Source organism: Hippichthys cyanospilos, chromosome 9, assembly GCF_059441005.1.
Source record: "Hippichthys cyanospilos isolate Australia breed blue-spotted pipefish chromosome 9, RoL_Hcya_1.0, whole genome shotgun sequence".
NCBI lineage: Eukaryota > Metazoa > Chordata > Actinopteri > Syngnathiformes > Syngnathidae > Hippichthys > Hippichthys cyanospilos.
In genome coordinates this window covers 19,708,982-19,729,295 of record NC_142377.1, presented here as the reverse complement: position 1 = coordinate 19,729,295, position 20,314 = coordinate 19,708,982, and the positions used below count along the sequence as shown (strand labels likewise).

Below are 20,314 nucleotides of genomic sequence, written 5' to 3'. Positions count from 1 at the left end.
AATATTTCGAATGACAAAGGCAGTACAGTATGTCCCCCTAAACATCTGACCAGTCAAAAGTTTGAAAACACAATGAAAAATGACTCTTGGTCGCAAACATATTCAGAGGTCAAGAAATTCAAGCTGGTTATAGATGCACAGAGGTGATCTCAAAGCCATTAAAATATTATCCACATTATGAAGCTGAATGTAAAAAAAATGTGATGTGCAAAGCTGTTACCTGGTCTATTTATTTTTTTGTTCTTTTTTGACCGATCTTTTAAAATACTCTTTTCTTTCCAGAATTCTGTCAGTTTTTGATGTCTGTATAGGAAATTGAATGACAAAATAAAAAAAAAAAAAAGAAAGTATCAGTCAGTAGAATATGTTTGTAGTGCGGTTTTTAAAATGCAGCTGAGCAAGTGAGAGTGCTGAACTTGCCACTTCTTTGCAGGGCTAACAATGGGTCATCATTTCTACTTGCAAAGTGCTTTTTTTGTTGGTAAGTATAATCATCAAATGTTTTTTTTTTTTGTAACAACGTTTTCTATTGAGGGTAGCTCCAAATCGATACTTCTTGCCTTGACACAAACCGAAGGTGATGAACTTCTCATCAATACGCTCGTACCACGGCGTCTCTTTGTCACATACGAATAGCGAGAAGGCTACAATGTTCTCATGGGGAAACACAGTGCAGTGTGCAAAATCAATGCTGCGACATAACAGTACAATCAAGTGAGAAGGGCTGAATGAAGTTGCTTCTTTGTATTATTGAACAAAAAGTCCTAATAATCAGGCTTTCCAAATAAAAAGAATGATCGTAAGCCATTATCTCATGATTTTTTTTTTTTTTTACTTTCAGAATCTAAGAAGTAAGAATACGGCCAATATAAAAATGCACATCTGTGCGTCAAAACTCGGCTTATGTGGCTGACAGATCAAGCTTCCTCGAATGGTGATCGTAGAAAATCTCATTTTTAAGTTACCATAACATTTGGCCTTCAATTTTGGGCTAAAAAGTGTGTCTCATATTAGGGGAATTACGGTAAATTGCTACCCACTACAATTAGTCTATGCGTGTCGTGTAAATACTATATGCACTGTCACGTTAAAAAGCATATAATGGTAGTCTATTTTCCAGGATTGCATAATATAGTCACAACTCATTAGGCAATTGTTTGGTTAGCTCGGATCCAAGAATCCTCTATCGATAATACCCGCCAGAACCGCTTTTCGATTACAGTCAGCAGTAGCCTGATTGCTAGGTGCCTCAAATTGATTATCTTGTGGTGTGGGATTTGTTGAGGGTGAATTTTCTTTGTGGTTTGTGATACTCCTAAAGCCCTTTGGTACTATGCAGCCACTACACTTTCTTGATACTACGTGTGTCTTAATACTAGTCGCTCCGCCACTTAGAGCTGTTTTCAGACTGTAACCCTCTCTCAATTAGAAGAAATCATTTCCAACACGAGACCCCCGGCCTCACCATTAGATGCCCTCCCTCTCGCCTCATTAAAGGGACCAGAGGGGTTATTTTATATATTAAGAAATAAGGTAGATTACTTTAGGTAGTTACGTATCTGGTTTCTCTTCTAAAGTACTTTAGTACGAAAGTACTCAATGACCATTTTAGTATGGTATGGTATGAGACACTTGACTTACACTTAAGATTTAAATCCCTAGTAGCTTTGATCAAAGACTGTAAATGGTCACCGGAATCTAGACTTTTAAACTTAAAAAAAAAAAAAAAATATTCATTTTAGGATGCATTTGACTGGATTCAGTTAATGTTGAGCATCGATCAAAATCACACTAATATTTTCAAGCTCCTGTTGGTGTTAGGTAATACTAAGCTAATAGGCTGCTAGGGGAAGCCAGTTGTCCTTGATTAGCACATGAAAAATGGAAATTATATTGAACTCCTGGACCAAGTCGTCGACAAAATTCCAGGGAGGCACATTTAGTAAAATGTCAAACTACAATTTTGCATTCATTATGCAAATTATGTAACCTTGACGATTGGCCAAACTGCTTAATTAGCACAGAGGACACTGGGCCGCATCCTAATTTCTTCATCTGGCCAGCCAAGAGTTCGCCCAAATACAGCAACTCTCAGAAGCTGTTCTTAAGTCAAAAACACAAGTTACCGCAAATTCATGTCGACTTTTCCATTACAGAAAAAAACAAAGTGCATAGATTCTGGAAGGTTAGCCTGTTAGCCTTTTGTCGCAGAAGCTCTCTCCATCTATTTTGATGGGTAATAGTTTTTCAATACTGTAATGAAGCCGCAAAACTTGTAATTGGATCAATTAAAGTGACTCAGTGCATCGATGATTAAACCGCAGTCAGCGGCTCCTCTGAGGTCATGGTGCATCACTACGGTCTTCAAAACCACGGAATGGTTTTCACGGCCCAATGAACACTAACAGAGATATATTACGTAATTTAAAAGAGCCCCATAAATTGGTCGGGATTAAGAATCACGGCACACTTACTACATGTCTAAACAGCCAGGTTGAAATGAGCTGCTATTGAGAAACCTGCATCATTCAAATTAGCCACTATTCACCCCCGTTAAATTAGGGACGCTTTGAAGACCGATCTCGAAGGTAGTGTCGCTCGATGTCGCATGCACAAACAAAATGAATAAACGTGCAAACAAGGGGGCTAAAAGCTAACGGCAGGTGGACATTTGCCACAAGGTATACAGTATTTAGTACAGTACTAATAATTTTACCAAAAGCAATTCAGTTAGGATTAAAAGTACACTTTGTATGTATTGTTTATATAAGCGCATTTATGACATGAGAGCTGGCGCATTGCGCTGCGGTGGGTGATGCATTCCGAACGCCAAAACATATCTGCAACGGCCAATCACAGGAAAGATGTTTTCCATATGAAATCAGGGGGAATGAAAGTTCATATTCTGACGTCATTTGCTGTTGACCGCAGACAGAGATGAGATTATGACAAAATGGCAGGTTACACATCTTGACAGGTAGTTTACTCTGTTGTATTCGCTTGCAACCAACGAAACGTGAAGCAGAACACATTTAGACTAGTAGTATAAAAGAACTTTGAAGAAAATTTAGAAACTAAAACATAAACCTAACATCAAAACGGGTTATTTTTTTGCAGTTGGTCCCTAAATGAACCGGACCAACACCTTAAACCCATGGGACGTAGCAAACCTATCATCCTGCGTTACGCACTGTAAAGTGGAGGAAATTGACAACGTTAGCTGGAAGGCACAGGCGGATTTTGCATCACAAATATGAATGAATCCACATTGAAATCCCCCTGTGGCTGCCTGGGATAGGCAAGGTCATGAAGTGGGACGACGTCAAGTGTGCGTCCGACAACGGTGCAACTTAAGCGGGGTAAACACAATAAGAGACTGAACACATGAGGGGAAAGAAAATCATCAAGGGCCTTCTTGCTGTTTATAATATGGGAAATGCTTGCACGCGGGAGGTATATTTCAGAAGGCCATCGTGCTTAAATCATAAGGTTCATCCAATTGATAGTCATCACACGGTGAGACCGAACCACGCCAATCGACCCGGAGACCGCATCGTGGGGCCAACAGACATTTATGTGCAAGCCAAGAAGCAAAGACGAAAACTGAGGACAGTGCATGTTTCTAGAATGTTACTTTCATTCATTAATGTTTTTTTACTGACCATTTTACAATGGTACACACAATGCAGCAATCGGGCGAGCGAGGATTCGAAAAGAAGTTCCTTTGGAAGACCTGTTGTTAGAACGATCAAAGGAAATGAGTGACAGGATGTAGTTTGGCTGTTAACTTTACTTTATACAAGGATGATAAAGGTTGCAGGTTAGTCTAAGAGAGGAAAATAAAAACTCAAAAAAATGTCATTACTTTGCAATTTGATGCTGAAAAAAAATATTAAAGCAATAAATATAAATGCAAATTGATCTAGAACATTAATACAGGGGCACCAAAAAAGTATGAAACATTGTGCTGAATTTGTTTCTAAATCACATTAATCATTCATGTGATTATGAAAAAAAAAAGCTGCTAACTCCCGCACAGACTTTGACATTGCAGTGAGCGATGCATGTGCAAATGATTGCTCAACCAATCATAGATCACAGCTTCTGGCTCTACGGAATCTAAATTGTCATTTTTACTCACACCATGATAGGTTAAGAAAGAATAATTAAAAATGAATTCAAAGTCACAAAAGACAGGGATGAATTTTCCTCAATATTCTAGTCAGAGAAAATCACTCAGCTTTGATTTAGATCAGAAATGTGAAGAAGAAAGCTCAAATTCATCCAGATTCCCGTTTGTGTGTTTGGCCTTCGCCTTTGACATGACAGTAGTAGAAAAAAGAAACTGTCAGCTCTTTACCCAGGTAGCTGCCATGTTATGGGTGGAAAAAAAATCAAAGAGGCGGTGGTTGGCTTCCGGACGCATTTTGTGACAGCCAGAAAATCTACTCGGTTGTGAACGACACACGCGCAGTCTTTGAGCGCGTCCAAACATGTCGACTTATCGGGAGCACCAAATTGAAAGACGTTCAAGCGTGCAATAAAAGCAAGCGGCGATGACCACACTCAGCAGAAAAAAAAACGGCACTTTTCTGCTAGTCTGTGGGAGACTTTCATATCCACACACACGCACACACACCTGCTCCCTCCTGCGCACACACCGAGTCAGATAACCGGCACATTAAAATGCAAAAGCAATTAAGCCCTCGCCACAACAGCGCTGAAGAAGTGCCAACCTGACAGCAGGACTTTGATTATTTTAATTAGAGCAATATGGCTGCTCGGTGCAGCAATGTAATTGAAGTTGTACTGGAAGTTGCTGCCTCAAGTTAGAGGGCAGCGCCTCTTTAAATATTCGCACATAGCGGAACCGTTATGCAAATTCATGCTGTGCTGATGAGCCGATTTTCTATTGTGTGTACGTGTGTGTGTTTTTGAATCTAATGGCTCCAATTTATTCGTATTGTAAACGACTTAAAAGTGTTAAATAATAAGGACTGGGGATTGAATTCATCTGCATGCCAAATTAGTCCCGACCGCGTCTGGCTCGGGGAGTTGTGAGGAATTAGGAGGCAGCGTTTAAACTAAGCACCATGCGAAACTAAATAATATAACGTTCCTCTACTTTAAAAAAAAAAAAAAACGCAGTTTGCATGTGGGCAAACTAATTAGCATATAACATTTTGACAGTCATCATGAATAATTCAGCACGCTCTCCCGTAACCTTGCAAAAATGATCCCTAGCATAGCGTATGTTTGATTTTGTCATGTAGCCTGACAAATTGGGTGTGTTGTTATACAAGAGGTAACAAGGGAGCAAGGCAGGAAAGAGGAGACAGAGGTTCAGACAGCAATCCTGCTGAAACAGGGCATATTGTAATCAAAACAAAAACGATTTTTCTGTGCGACCATTTTACACGTTCTAAGACTTCACGTCTTGATAGTTTAGAAGCTGAAGGAATTCAACAAAGGGCCCTATCATGAGATTTTAAACTTTTCACAGTAAAAAATATTCATATACAGTACATTATATTTGACTCATTGTCAATTTATTTTTTTCTTAAATAGGAGTTTTATGGTCTCCATTATCACTAACCAGGAAGTGAAAAGTCTTGTTTACTGAAGCCACATCTTTTTTTTTCCGTTTTTTCAATGCCGGTCGGACACGAAACATCTCTCCGTCCATCATCTTGACTGCTTATTCTCACGGAGCTCTGGACACAACCCAAGCTTAGTGGAGGAAGGAGCCAAAACAGAAGTTTTATCTACATGAAAATGCAAAACAGTGTCAAAAGGCTGCAGTCACTAAGAGCCCTTTCTCTTATCAAATGGGTCCCGTGGGGAACTAGTGTTCATAACAACAGTTCCGCCCACGGCTGAATTATTCATTATTGGCGTTGGTTGTCGGACTGTGTCCTGCCCAACATATGTTTTGGTCACTTGGACATTTATTAAAAAGTTGTAACTAATAAATGAAACGTTTAAAAGATGCAAATAAGGTTGGGCTTAGGCTTTTTGCGAGTTAGATTTGTCGGCATGCTTAGAAGTGCATCAACGAAGGGAAATAACACTTTAGGGTGAAAATACATTATGATATGGTTAACATCTCCAAAAAGTTGAACTCCCATGATACGTACCTTTAACAAAAAAAAAAAAAAAACAGAAATCTGACAATTATCAGGCTATTCTGACATTCACCTATATAGCTTTATTCGATAAAAATGTTCCCTTCTTTTTGACATTGAAAACAGTAGAAGAATGGTTTTTAAAGTCCAATTTAGCTACCAATTTTCCTGCCATTACCAATTTTTCTGCCAGTAACTTTCTTACCGACAGTATTTCGGCACACTGCTCAAAAGTGGAGCTCTTCAAGCACCTCCAATCAAATCCACCAGCTTTGATGAAACAACACTGTGGTTTCACAATCATCAGATTCAACACCAGTACAGAATTTCTTGTACAGATGTTCCGCTCTTCCACATGACTTTCAATCATCTTTACAAGACTCGCAGGTTGGCTCACAGTGCGCAACACCTGCCTGCATCTCCGCACCAACTTGGCGAAAGGACACGCATCAATCTAAAGAGTTCATTAAGAAAACGCCATCTGCCGGCCCCCTAAACATCTCCACGAGATTCACGATGGAGCAGAATGGTCTGCCGCTGCCTAGTAAAAAAAAAAAAATAAAAAAAAATGGAGGATTTTGTGCAGTCCGGCAGGGACAGACTATGCATGATTACGCACCGGGCCGTGTATAATTCCTGGGAAAACGACCCTAACGAGACGGGCATCCAGGCGCAACCGGCTGACACGGCTGAAGAGCGCAGACCGGGTAGCGTATTTGTAATCACGTCTGAGGAGACAAGGGAGGCGTTGAGGAGCATACACTGTAGAAGATGCGTTTCATTGAGTGCGGGAAAAGTTGTGTTAAGCACTGTGTTTACTGTGCATTTTCCTCAGTGCAACACAATACAACAACACAATTAAAGACTCTATAAAGAAAACAATAAATGTCCCCTAAATACAACACACCACAAGTAAGAGTGTTAACAACCGTGCCAAATCTAAAAGATGACTTTGATCCCACGTTCGTCCGACATTGGCTCTTTGAGAGGCTTTCAAACCAAACGAGGGCGGCGGGGAAAAATACCATTGACGCGGCGAGGTGCTTTTCACGCGGGAATGATAAGCCGCGCCGGCGTATCTCCTTTAATGTTGCCCCTCACGCCCATTTCCAACACAGCGGATGAATCTCCTTGTGAATTATTTAGAATTCTTTCATGCGCAGAAGGCGATGGCACAATAAAAGCCGGACCAGGCGCTGTTGGGTGCTCTCCGCATGAGACCCTGAAGTACACGTCCAATGTGAACGCTCAACAGGAGGGAGACATTTTCGGTTATGCAAACGAGAGTCGCAAAGTCTCAGTTTACACACGACCCTTTTGAAATGACAACACTTTTTATTTGCTGCTGTACGTGCATTTGAGTTTCAGCTCAAATGCTCAAAATATTAAATATCAAATGCATATGCTGAAAATATCTGCTACTTACAAGCAACCCACGAACATGAAGCCTCTTTCATATCGTAAATCTCTCTGAGACTGAGCCCAGAGATCATCCCGATCAGCCTTGCGAGCGAACTAGTTTCCGTGGCAACAGTATGGATACACAACCACGCCCGCCGCATTACGGTCAATGTCAAGCAGCTGGTTTTGATTGCCGAAATGTCAAAGTTTGGCATCACGGGAAACGTTCAAATTAAAGCCGCGTTCGCTGTTTGATTGACTGGAAAAAGTAACATTTGATTCGACGGCAGAGGGGATAAATTAGAGTATTACCTTGAGCGCTTTTCCTTTCCACTCTTTGCACTCGCTTCCTTTTTTTTTCTTCACTCTAACTCCTTCCTAAGTTGTTCGTTTTGTCATTATTTCAGGGGGAACTGAACGAAATAATTGTCCCCACTAAAGAGCCTGCGGACGGTTCAAACCTCTCTGGGTCATTGGTCTCCCCGATCTATTTTGTTTTTCTTTTAGCTCGGGCTCATACCCCAACTTCAATTATTTCATGATCAATAATGAGTTAAGCTGGATCTGCCAGGTTTTTAATTGAAATGACTACATTTTGAATGTTAAGGCTCAGTCACCGAATAATTAAATATTACTTTGTAAAGTTTAGCCCGCGTGCGCCTAAATCAAGAGATAAATGCCAGTGGCCCAAATTTTTCAATCTATTTTTTTTCCTGACTTGAATCTCGTTCAAGTTTTTGCAGCGGGTAACTAGCGCACCGCATTCAAAAGGTACGACGATTACGCTTTAATTGGTCATCATTGGTTGGCTCCGACCACACCCACAGCAACGCAGACCTCCCTCTCTTCGATCCACTCATCTGAATACAACTGTACACCGTTTTCATTCTTTGTGCAGGTTTTCAGCTCCTATCTTCAAATATGTTTTAGAAACGCATGACTGAATTCGCTATACATTTGAAACATCTCGCGCAACCCATGAAAATACTGTCCATCATTTTCTATATGATGTCCACTTTCCATAACACACAATGGAGCCCCTCAGAAGGAATTTGACTCGAGGAGTTAGCGCCAGTATCAGACAGAGCCATCTGACTTGTCGGCGTTCAATAGAAGAGATGAAGAGAACATAAACACAAATCATTCCTCCATCAGCCACCAATGTTCCTCGCCATCCATCAGGCGCCAAGTCTAGTCCTCAATAACAGCGTAACAAAGTGCAGGCTAACCGCGGTTGACCTCGGCTTGGGGGCGAGCGCATTCAAGTCAACGACTCAGACGATGAATGCGGAGGAGAACCATGAGCGGCTAACATTTATCATAAAGTACACAGAAACACTTTGACAAAGGAGGGATGGGAGGAACGCCATAAGGATGACTTATCATTCCAAACAGAGGACAAAGGGTCATACTGGCATCGATATTTATAAATATTACAAACTACATTTGGTAAAATAACTGTAATTGAGGAAAAATTGTCGCGGTAATTGTAATAATAAAAAAGAATCATATTAGATTTATGCATGCAATCATATTAAGAATATTTATGATATTAATCATGTTACAAAGTTTTGATTCATTCACTGCCATTGAAAAGCATACTCACGTCTCCATGACATTTTTTTCTGATTCTAATCCACTGTTAATGTCTAATGTGGAAACAGCTTTACTCATTCACAATCACAAGTGGATGACAAAAATGCCCTGTTTTTAGATGATATCAACACAGTTTGAGAGTCCATGGGTAGAATGATTATTGGGATTTTTGGTTTTTCATCAGCGAGTGTAAAAAAAAAAGAAACAAACGATAACCAACCATCAATTTGTTCATTAGCCGAAAATACGGTAAAACAAAGCCAACTTGAGAAAACAATATGGAGGCAAGGAATTCCAGTAATTAAATGACTATATTGGGATCAAATTTAAGTAGAAACTGATACAATAATAAAGGCCATACTGTTCGGTCATCACCGATCTTGGATAAAAAAAAAATGGTGCATATCAGCCAATCACGATCAAGCCGATCTGATTGGAGTAGAGCCAAATTATTTTACTATATTTAAAGGATTCTTAAAATTTTGTTCGTGTCGGGGTGTTATTTTGGGGTGCTTTATTGTCAAATATCCCATAAGTCCACATGATGAAAAACATATTCCCCCAAGCCCCATGCAAAACACAGCAGCAATACATGCCAACAACGAAAAAAAACGTCAATATGAATGAAAATAGAATAAAAGAAACACACTAATACCAATATGAGGGGGAAAATAATTGCATCATTACAACAGTGACAGTAAATGTCAGAAAAATCTATATGAAACGGCAAAAAAATGTTAAGTGTACCTGCGCATCCATGAGCAGGTGTCTCATGAGTGTCATGGACTGGGTCAAAGGGTCGCCCTCCCGCTCCTCGGTCAGAAAGCGCCGCTCGTCATGATTCAGGCTCCACGGCCGGCTCACCATGAACTGAGCCATTTGGTCGTTGAGGCTGTTGAGGGACTGGACGGCTGCGCGCAAGAAAAGACAAGAGTCATTTACGGCCTTATCTTCTTGCCGACACGCCCGTCTTTTGCTTTGTCTCTTCGCTAATTAGGGTCATCCCAACGAAGCCGCTGCCATCCTTCCTCGGTGAATGAAACTCATTTCGGACAACAGGGGAACCATTTGGATAAATCCATTAGCGAGACACGGAAACCTACATTCGCTCAATTACGTGATATGATTCATCCGCCAAAAAACGCCGGCGTAATAACGCCATTATGTCTAGTTGCTGTTAATGGCCGCTTCGCCACCATTTTGCACAGTTGGGTTCTTGCAAAGTCTACCTTTTTGTACTGTAAGACCTTGCGTAAGAATTGACTTTTTTATGCAAAGTCACATTTCACAGCAGGAACACACACACACACCAATTTGGCGAGAGATCATCAGAGCGGGTGAAAACGCCGCACTTAAACATAAAAACTTTTTAATGGATTTCTTATTTAAAACAAACAAGACTCTTCATGTGTGTGCAAATTTCTGATGCCAAAAAAAAAAAACTTCAGTTTTACAGTATTACGAAGAAAAAAAGAGTGAGGGCTTTATAGGATTAATTGGCAGCAATACACTTGTGGCGTCTGCATGAATGAAGCTGAGTTGTAATCCCACAACATAATTGGAACAATGTTTTCACTGCAGGGAGGCATGCATAGAATGTTAATGAGCGCGAGAATTAAGTGCAGCCGCATAAGCTGTATTAAAAATAATGTCTTATTATTAATTCATCTTATTTACAGAATTTCGTTTTATCATTGAATTAAGTGAGAGTCGTAATATTAGAAACACCTACAATTCGAGGCGCTTTGTAGTTGAACCACGCAAATAAGAATACAATGTTTTTTTATGTTTTTTTACGCAATGAGAATGAGCTTTATTATTGATGAAAAGTGTATAAATTTGATTCTTTGCGGTGTGGAATGTAACAAAGTTTGTATTCTCATCTGTGTGGTTCAACTGCACAAATAAATAAATAAATAAAAACTACACACGTATGGATTGATCTGATGCCACTGAACGTTACGAGAGGTTGAAAGGAAAAAAAAAACATATTCAGAAATAACATAAGTAACACGCTTCAAAACTCCTTTTGCCACTGTGGTCAAAAAGGTGACACTGGTAATTAAATCAAATCATGTGCACAAGGGTTAAAAATATAAATGAATTAAAAAGTTAAAAAATAAATCGCCCAAATTTGCCCAAATATTCCTAATTCCATTTTCTCCAAAGAATATTTCCAATTTTTGTAGTCCATTATGAAAACAGACTGATTATTTTTTTCTTTTTTACTTTGCAAACCAATGATCAACAGTTGTGTTACGGACCAGAATTAGAATTCACGTCTGTTTGTAGTTGAGAGCACAGGAAAATAAAACCTGCTCTAAATCTGATTGAGATGAATCAACAAAACAACTGACAGATTAATCGATGATCAAAACAAGCAGTAGCGAAGCACCTGAGGTTGGTCGAAAAACACTATAAAAGTGCAAATTCCTTTTCCCGTTTGTTGTAGCTTTAATAATATTATTGTAGCGGGTCCAGACTCAGTGACAATTTCTCTCATTAGGGACGCATAAGTACGGATATGTAAAGGATCTTTTATGGGTTTTGAGATCAGTTACACGTGTTTTTACCCTAACCCGCAAATCCCTATATTGTCGGACTGTAAAATAAAAAGAGATGAAAAGGTCCAACAATATATTAGCGGCTATAGAGTCACAGAATACAACAGCCAAGGTTAACTTTTCAGCAGAAGCATGGAAGATTTACAAGCACTCCTCGCCAGCCTTGTCTCGTATTCCAGCAAATACTTTTTTACGAGGGTGCGGCCGTCCTGCAGGTAGCGGGCATCAAATCAGCCAAGGATAAAGGCGGATAAAATGTTTATGACAAGAGGCTGACAACTGAATTCCAATCTCAAATTCAATGTTTACAAGGCGCGCACATCTGTCCCGGTCCGCGTAAAAGGGGCGAAAATTAAGCGCCGACGTGGAAAGGACGACACGCTGTCAATCCGTCAGAATGGACACGCCCTTTTATCTTCCACTTGTGAGTCAAATTAGGGTTGGATTTAACGTTTCCGGTTTAGGCTAGGGTCAATCTCAGTTTAGCCCAGGGGTCGGCAACCTTTAACATTTAAAAGCCATTTTGACCCCGTTTCCACGGATAAGACAACACAGAGAGCCGCAAACAATTTATTACATCAGAAATGTAATAGATGTTCATATTGTTACGATAATTATGGAAATGGCGCGAGTGGAAGAGTGGAAGCGGATGGAATCAGTTGTGTGTTAGCAGCCAGAAGAGTTTCTTACAGAAGCGTTTGGTAGGCAAGGTTGTACCACGTTATTTTAATTAAAAGAAGCAAGCAGACCGAACCGACGTCTGAATCCAGCTAATGAACAGCAAGTAGCGTTAGAGTTAGTAACATTTTAGTAACATTGGACAACAAAGAAGATTGGAATTAGCAAATTAGCAAATGAATATGAACAAAGCTGTGTTGAGAAAAAAAAAGTGGCAAAAGATTAGTGTTGTCAAGAGACCAACACATTTTAGATAAATTCATTAAGATTTGTAATGATTTATCCAATTTATATCTTATTAATCTCACCGAAAAAACCTCTTAACCACTTTTTTTAAGATATATTGTGTTATTGTGGCAAATCAAAATATTGATATAATACAGCAAAAAAGTGGATTCAGTCATTTATTTATTTATTTTCTTTAAGAGACTTCAGCAGATGCAGTTGTAACTAATGATCTTCTGCTGTATTTGAGACTAATCCCAAGCGCTGGCTTCAAACTTTGTTTTGAACATCAGGAGGAATAAGTGCACTTGTAAATCACCCACACATTAAAATAAATCATCGTCTTTCCTGTCCATTGCAAATATGCTAAGATGCGAAGTGTTATAAAGTTTTTTTTTTTGTTTGTTTTGTTTGTTTTTAAGAGCTTTGCTATGGCTCGCTACATTAGCAACTTTGCTGCTAACTGTAGCTGCAGTTCCATCTGGGAGATTTGCATTTATATGGTAGGCTGAACTTCTGTGGTAAGCAAGCTAATTTTAACAAAGAATGTTGACAACAGGAGCCCATCAGGTTACGCCAAACCCAAGACAGCCAATCAGTGCTCACGACAGGGTTTGATTGACCCCTGTTTTCCAGTGGCCGACGACTCAAACACATGAAGCACAATGCAATTAAAAAAAAATCGTATCAGCATATAGAAACAATAGAGATTAAAAACTAGATGAACATGTCACACATGTCTATTTTCTGGTGTCCTTTGATGCTACAGGGCCACAAGGTAATGGCAGCTACCTCCCTAAAGCAATGTACCTTGCTGCAATTGGCTGGCAACCAGTCTAGAGTGTCCCCCGAAGACTGCTGGGATAGGCAGCAGCTAGCCAGCGACCCTGGTGAAGATAAACGGCGACAGATAACGGATGGATGGACAATATACCTTGGTTTGATTTCCAGGTTAGGTGATGATTATTTCTGGTGTATCTTAGCCAACATTATCATAAATAGGGGAACTGCCTGAACTAAAAAAAAAAAAAAAAAAAACTCTGCTAGGAGCAAAAAGGAACAGATACTGTATGTCTAGCCTGCCGTTCCATGTGATGTTGCATTCTTTGTACTTTAGACACCCACGGGAGCAAAGGTACATTAACAATGAGCTCCAGTGAGGCCATACCTTGTCGGGAAGAAGGACTAGAACGTATATATGAAAACAAAGTATGATTAGAGGGGTGTATTTACGGAGGACCTTAACAGCCACCATTATTCTGTCCAACATAAAACTGCATTAAAAAGTCTCTCTCTGCCTCAGTATGCTAGGGGCAACGTCGGTTCTGTGTCAGAAAGCCTCTGCCAAGGCAATTTGATGAGGTTCCAATAACTCCATTTGCAGCCAAAAGGTCCACAAGAGTGGGAATGAACAATATGAGGCAATCGCACACCAGAGCTCTGGGCTTCATTTCCAAGCTGCTGATGCCAGAATAAATAGCCGGCACAGTTTTAGCGAGGCCAAAAGAGTCCTAACTGGACCGCAACCAGAGCAATAACACTACCTTGAACCGTCACACGCTAATAGACAGGCGTTGCGGAATTTTTAACGTTACGGGGTTCAACGTATCAATTAGCACTGGGCAACGTTGGCTCTTTGTGACAGCCTGAAGCATGAGCGACCGCGTTTTTATGCAGCGCTATCAGCATGTGGACCCAATTGAATAAATCCTCTTGAGTAATTGAACACGTCACTTTTGTCAGTTTCAAGTTATTCCAGTAATTATTGTAGGTTTTTCTTTTTGTAATGGAAGGCGACCAACTATTCTGTCCAATTGGTTATGGGTGTAGATTTGAAAAAAAAAAAAAAGCTCATCTGATACGAGAGGTTTACTTTGAAAACAATTTTATATTGAAAGGCAGCCACCTAATATTTAGTAGTGATGGACATTACAACATATTTTTGCTGACGTTTGTAGGCAAGATGGCGATGTATTGAATGAAAAAACAAAAGCCTTAAAAGGATATAGGAAAGTTTGGATATTTTAGCACCATCTAGTGGTGGACTAAAATCAATGCATTTAAAAACCCTTTATACATTTCAATAAAGTACAAAAAAAAATCTCACATTGTTTGTACATTCTTTTACAACATTGTAGGTCTAGCTAATTACATAGCATAGGTTGCACCTAACAGGAGGCTAACGAGTTTTGGCAAAACGGTTGTGCTCTGAAAAGCCGAAGGAGGAGAATTTTACAAACGTAGTAGAGTGATAGTAGGCTAGCAGAGTGTGGCCTCTGAGGCGCTATAGTGTCAGTGCTTCACAATTGTTGCATTCTCTTAGTTCACCACAAGATGGCAGTACATTTTATACACCGTCCCTTGAAAAAAATAAGTCTGAATAGAAGCTCGAGCAATTCTAATGAGGGAAAGTGTTATGGAAAATGGACTAGTTAGCTAACTAGTTAGCCAACAAGCTGGGAGTACGGAACAAGAATTACACAAAAAGAGCAATGCTAAAACAAGTTAGTTTTCTAACTAGCTAGTTAGCAGGGTTATGCAAACGAGCTGGCATAATTTCAAAAGCAAGTACTACGGTGCAGAATAACTACATGTAGCTAACTAGCTTGTTGGCAGGATTACTAAAAAGAAGTTAGCTCAAGAGATAGTGGCTGAGAATTCCTGGGCTAAACTACTTTTTACAAAAAAAATGTGTCGCAACACACCTGCTCTTCAATCAGTTAATTATGTGTTTATTATGGACGGACTTGACTTTTAAACCAGACAAACTCCTTTGGGATCAACTAAAACTTTTATATGTTCTTCCATGTCAGCTTCATGTAACTGGAACCGCCCTGCGTCCCATTACTTATGTCCACACATTGATGCTCAAAAATTGTGGTCAGTTTTCTGCTGCTCATTAAACGTAATATGCAAAAGCCAAGTCAGAAACCGCAAGGGTGAAGCAAAGCTCTAGTGTGTAAACTTTTACCGGATTCTCCAAATGCACGACTGCAAATGTGAATTTTAAATAAGACACAGCTCACTCACTCGCACTCTGGCAATGCTTTCATTATGAAGCCGAATCATTTCTGCAAGGATTTTGCTGCTTCAGCTGATATGGAAGCAGCAGCTAATTGCTAGAAGATATAAACATACACACATCGAGACCGTATTCCCACATGTGAAATGTTCTCTACATTAGATGATAAACTCTCCTTGTGTAGCTTTTTCGGTGTGATCTGTCACAGAGATGGTGGCTTGGAGTCTTTGGGGCAAGATTAGGACTAGCAGCTCTGATTTGGAAGAGGGGCAATACTGCCCCCATCTGATCATTTTCAGAAACGTTCACATGACGTCATTATTTGGGACCCATTTGTTATTTGCTCAGATTTTGCCTGGGATTGCCTTATTACAGTCTAAAAGGGAGGGAAATCTTTTTTTGAGTGGGCCGGACTGGTATAATAATGGTATAAAACTTTTAGTGTCACATTTTTAACACGCACCGGCTTGGTCCCAATTCCCAGTGAATTGTGGTGGTCAACTTTTAAAAGTTTTTTGGGGACCAAAAAAAAAGTCTCTTCTGAACAGTTTTTACAGACCTCTGATTTCCAAACTAGCAAAGTGTGTGACGAAGTTGAAAATGTATTTGACTTAACAGTTATTACGCCCCTCTGACAGAAACTCTTACTACAATGTGGCCCATGATAAAAACGAGTTTGACACAACTAATTTAGAGTGTGCAATACACCCGACACGCATGAGTGCGGGAAAGAGCCGGAGAGAACTCATGAGGGTAATAAGGAGAACATACAAAGTTGCAAACTCCACACAGGAAAGCTGGAGCCAGGATCGAACTCGGGACCTCTGAACTGTGAAGCGGACATGCTAACCTGTAAACACCCTTCCACTGTGCCACCCAACTGTAAAGTATATATAATAAAAGTAATATCCCCTATATTTCCAAATATATATTTTTCTCTTAAATAGAGAAATGATTGGAATTTTTTTTAATCTTTTATCCATTTGTTCATAATATCCATATTTTATATAGAACACAGTGAGACGAACTCTAAATAACACACACGGGACTCATTCTTTCTCATGCAACACAAGCCAAAGCCCAATGTCGGGTAACGGCCCAGACGGCCCATAGTGAATCAGTAACGGCGTTATGGTTTATTGGCCCGACTTTGGTGCTGGCACCTGGGGTTTAAATCCCATTCACCGACTCTGAGCGAGAATGGTTATTGACGGGTGATCAGCCCTGAGTATTCTCTGCATTTCGCCTCAAGTAAGCTTAGGGAAGGCTCCAGCTAACTAAGGATCCTGAACTGCATTAATCAGTGCAGAAAATGGATTGCCTGGATAATGAATCGGTACCCCGAGGCCTCTAAACAGGCCCGATTCCACGGAACATGGTCGAGCTGTAGTTGCTCACCGCCTTCCATGCAACTCCCAACCGGTGTGCAGCTAACTCTGATACACAAACACTTTGCCACCTGGGAGTTCCAAATTGCCAAGAAAAGCACCTGTGATTAAAGTAAATTTGAAAAAGTATATAAAAAACAAGGTTTCAAACTTCCAATTGTCTAAGGAGTAGACAATGGAGGCTATGAGTTCAGACTAGAGCTCGCTCTCATTAACACGCTCGCGTGCAGCTCCGCTAAAGCAGGGAGTTCAAAGACGCTTCGGCTCAACAAAACTTCACATCAAATGCTGCTCGCTCCCTGTCGCTCTGTCTGCGTTGTCACATGACCTCCTACCATCTATTTTTTATCACACTCATCCTGTTGAGAGTTGTGGGGAGCTGAAGCTAGCGTCTCTAGTTCAAAGCGCGTCTTCCTTGACATGCACTGCTTCTACTAACAACATGGCTCCAACAGAGAGGAGACACTTCATAAAAACATGGTCAATGTTGCCAAATTAGTCATATGGTTGTGATTTATTTATTTATATGTTTATTTTCCACAAGGGACTGGAACTCTGACAATTCGGACTCGACGTATGTGCGTCAAGACACAAATATTTAGCTGAGGTCGGCTTGCTTTACATGTGTTCACGTGCAGCTTGCAGGCAGCAAAGAAAGTCAGCGCTGCAGAGCCACTGAAGCTTCATAATTCATTGGATGCGTTTTGATTTATAACTATTTAAAATGTACATACTTTTCAGATGATAGATAACTAGCTAGCTAGCTAGATTGATATATAGATAGCTAGCTAACTAGCTAGCTAGCTAGCTAGATAGACAGATACACAGATAGCTATCTAGCTAGCTAGCTAGATAGCTAGCTAGCTAGATAGATAGCTAGATAGCTAGATAGATAGATACTAACCTAGCCAGTTATCAAATCAGTTTTGCAAAAAAAGTTTGCTTGTAAAATTACAATATTATATACAACAGTATTTATTTGCAATACTTTAACGACATAAACACTAAAGAAACAAATTTAGATTGGAATGGATTAGAATCATTTCCATTCATTTCAATGGGGAAATATGATTTGAAATACAATGTGTGTATCAAGGCACCATGACATAGGTATTTCTGTGATTTTTGTGGAGAGTCACGCTGAGGGAGAAAACAGCTTCAAAGCTTAGTTGGCATCAGAGAGGAATAAAGAAGAGAAAAGAAAAAAAGAAGAGAAGACTTGTTTTGAAAAATGTCTGTCTTTTGCTTGCTCTATAAGCATTGGGGCAAAACAAAAAAGGAGGGCATGAAACCTTGGCCTGTCTTTTTGGGGATTTTACTTTAAGGCCATGTCAGCCAGGACTAACTGCTACCCCCTGACACCTGAGGTAACGTGACAGACAAAACACGAAGTGCAGATGCACAATGCAAGGTCAAAAAGCACACACGTTGAAAAGTACTTCCAAATGTCACGGTCATGATGAAATCTTTTCGTCACGTTCCGCAACGGGCGTTCTCCTTTCAAGTGCGGCTTAGTCGAATTCAGCGCACTCCTCATCCAACCACTTCAATTACATCAACTTCTAGCCTGACATCTGCACGCCCACACACGTACACACATGTAGGAATATACACACACACACACACACACACACACACACACTTGGGCCCATGTACTAGTTACCGCTTCCACGTTTAAAACCTGAGCGAACTTTATTCTTGGAATTTGCAGATTTAAAAACCAACATTATACATAGATCAAGCACCCCCTGAAGTGGACACTGATAGGCTGTCATTGTATTTGGGGTAACCTGATAGACTCCTGTTGTGATTGGGGCAAAGGAAGACATACAAATGGAAAATTGTGTGAGCGGTCAGTCATCTGATTGGTAAATTTAACTTTAATAAATGCCCTAAAAGCACCTGTGATAAAGGTGGAGTGACATGCATTCTTTGCAAGGAGGAGCTGGCATACCACAGAAAAAGCTCAAGTTTAGGTTACCACATAAATGTAAAGTACCCAGCTGGGACTGCAGCCGCAGTTAACGATAGCAGCAAAAAATGCCAAAGTAAACTCCAGAACACCTCGTGCCTGAGCAAGTCTGCAACAGACGAGACGGACAATGTTTCATTTGAATGTGCATTGTGAATTGAATGTACAACTTTCAAATATTTATAAATACATGGCATACTTTGTATAAAAGATGCATACTTTGTGGTCGGAACACTGAGGCGTTGGCCACGTGTTCCGCATGTGCCTTGAATGTTAAAGAAGCACCCAAGAGACCGAGCTACATTTCATCACCACAGGGGCCACTCTTGCATATTTATACGGGCGGCGGGGAGGGAGCCGACAGACTTCCCAGGAACGTGCTCGTTCCGCATCTCGCCGTTGGAAGAAAATCACTTTACTGGGTTTCAAAAAGTCATGCTCAAAAACGGCGTGAAGTTACAAGAATACAATATACAAACCATACAAATGAAGTTGGAACTAACAAATAGTGATGGCAAAATTTAACAGTGAAAAAGCCAGACAAAGTCTGATTTTTCCACTTGATTCCTGTAAAATATTTTTTCTAAAATTTAAATATTATTCCTGTAATATTCCAATACTAAAATTCAAAACAGTTTCATCATCTTATTATTTTAAAAATACTTTTCTTAATACAATTAACTATAACTTCCTTCTAACAAAATTATAACTTGTTCCAATAATTCAGATCTTCTTTAATAATGTAAAACATCTTGTTTGTAAAACCACTGTCTGTGCATATTTTTTTTTTTGTTATTTTAGGTCTTGATACTACTAAAAATAAATAGATGTTTGGAATACTTAATACTTTATTCTCATTAGCACTGTATTTAGGGCAGAAAAAAAGTCGACCAAGTCGAGTATGTCCGCTTGCGCCACTGTTTCCTTTACGGACCTTTCTTGCAGGCAGTCCAAAAAAAAAAAATAAAACAAAAAAAATCACAATTTCCCACATTTGGAATCCTTTCCAAATAAATATGTGTGACAAAAATATGTAAGAATTAGTGGACAGGCATACCACAGCAGTACTTCAACACCGAAACAGGAACATCATATGCAATAATCAGCTAGATTGTTTGTCTTAGTGGCCAAATGGCTGATGCCATTTAACTGGCTTTCATTTAAGACAATATTAGCACATGGAATTTCCAGAAAAAGAGGAAAAAAAAGTTGTGAATATCCCAAAAAGCATGAGGGAGGGCTGCAATATTCAAGTACATAACCTGTCACTGCAAACTATAGTGGCCCGGTTTTAAGTGTTCAAATTAGAAAGAAAACGAACCCAGTCCGCTCATCAAGAAAAA

At 39.9% G+C, this 20,314-nt stretch overlaps 1 protein-coding gene across 2 annotated transcripts in view; it reads right to left on the bottom strand.

The window, feature by feature from the left end:
• The window catches only part of kaznb (kazrin, periplakin interacting protein b), an 85,472-nt gene that overhangs the window by 58,052 nt on the left and 7,106 nt on the right, over positions 1-20,314 (bottom strand). For both annotated transcript variants that reach the window (XM_088424289.1, XM_088424290.1), the window contains exon 3: positions 9,870-10,033. In XM_088424289.1, the coding sequence (XP_088280415.1) occupies positions 9,870-10,033 (164 nt within the window). The remainder of the gene's footprint in view (positions 1-9,869; positions 10,034-20,314) is intronic.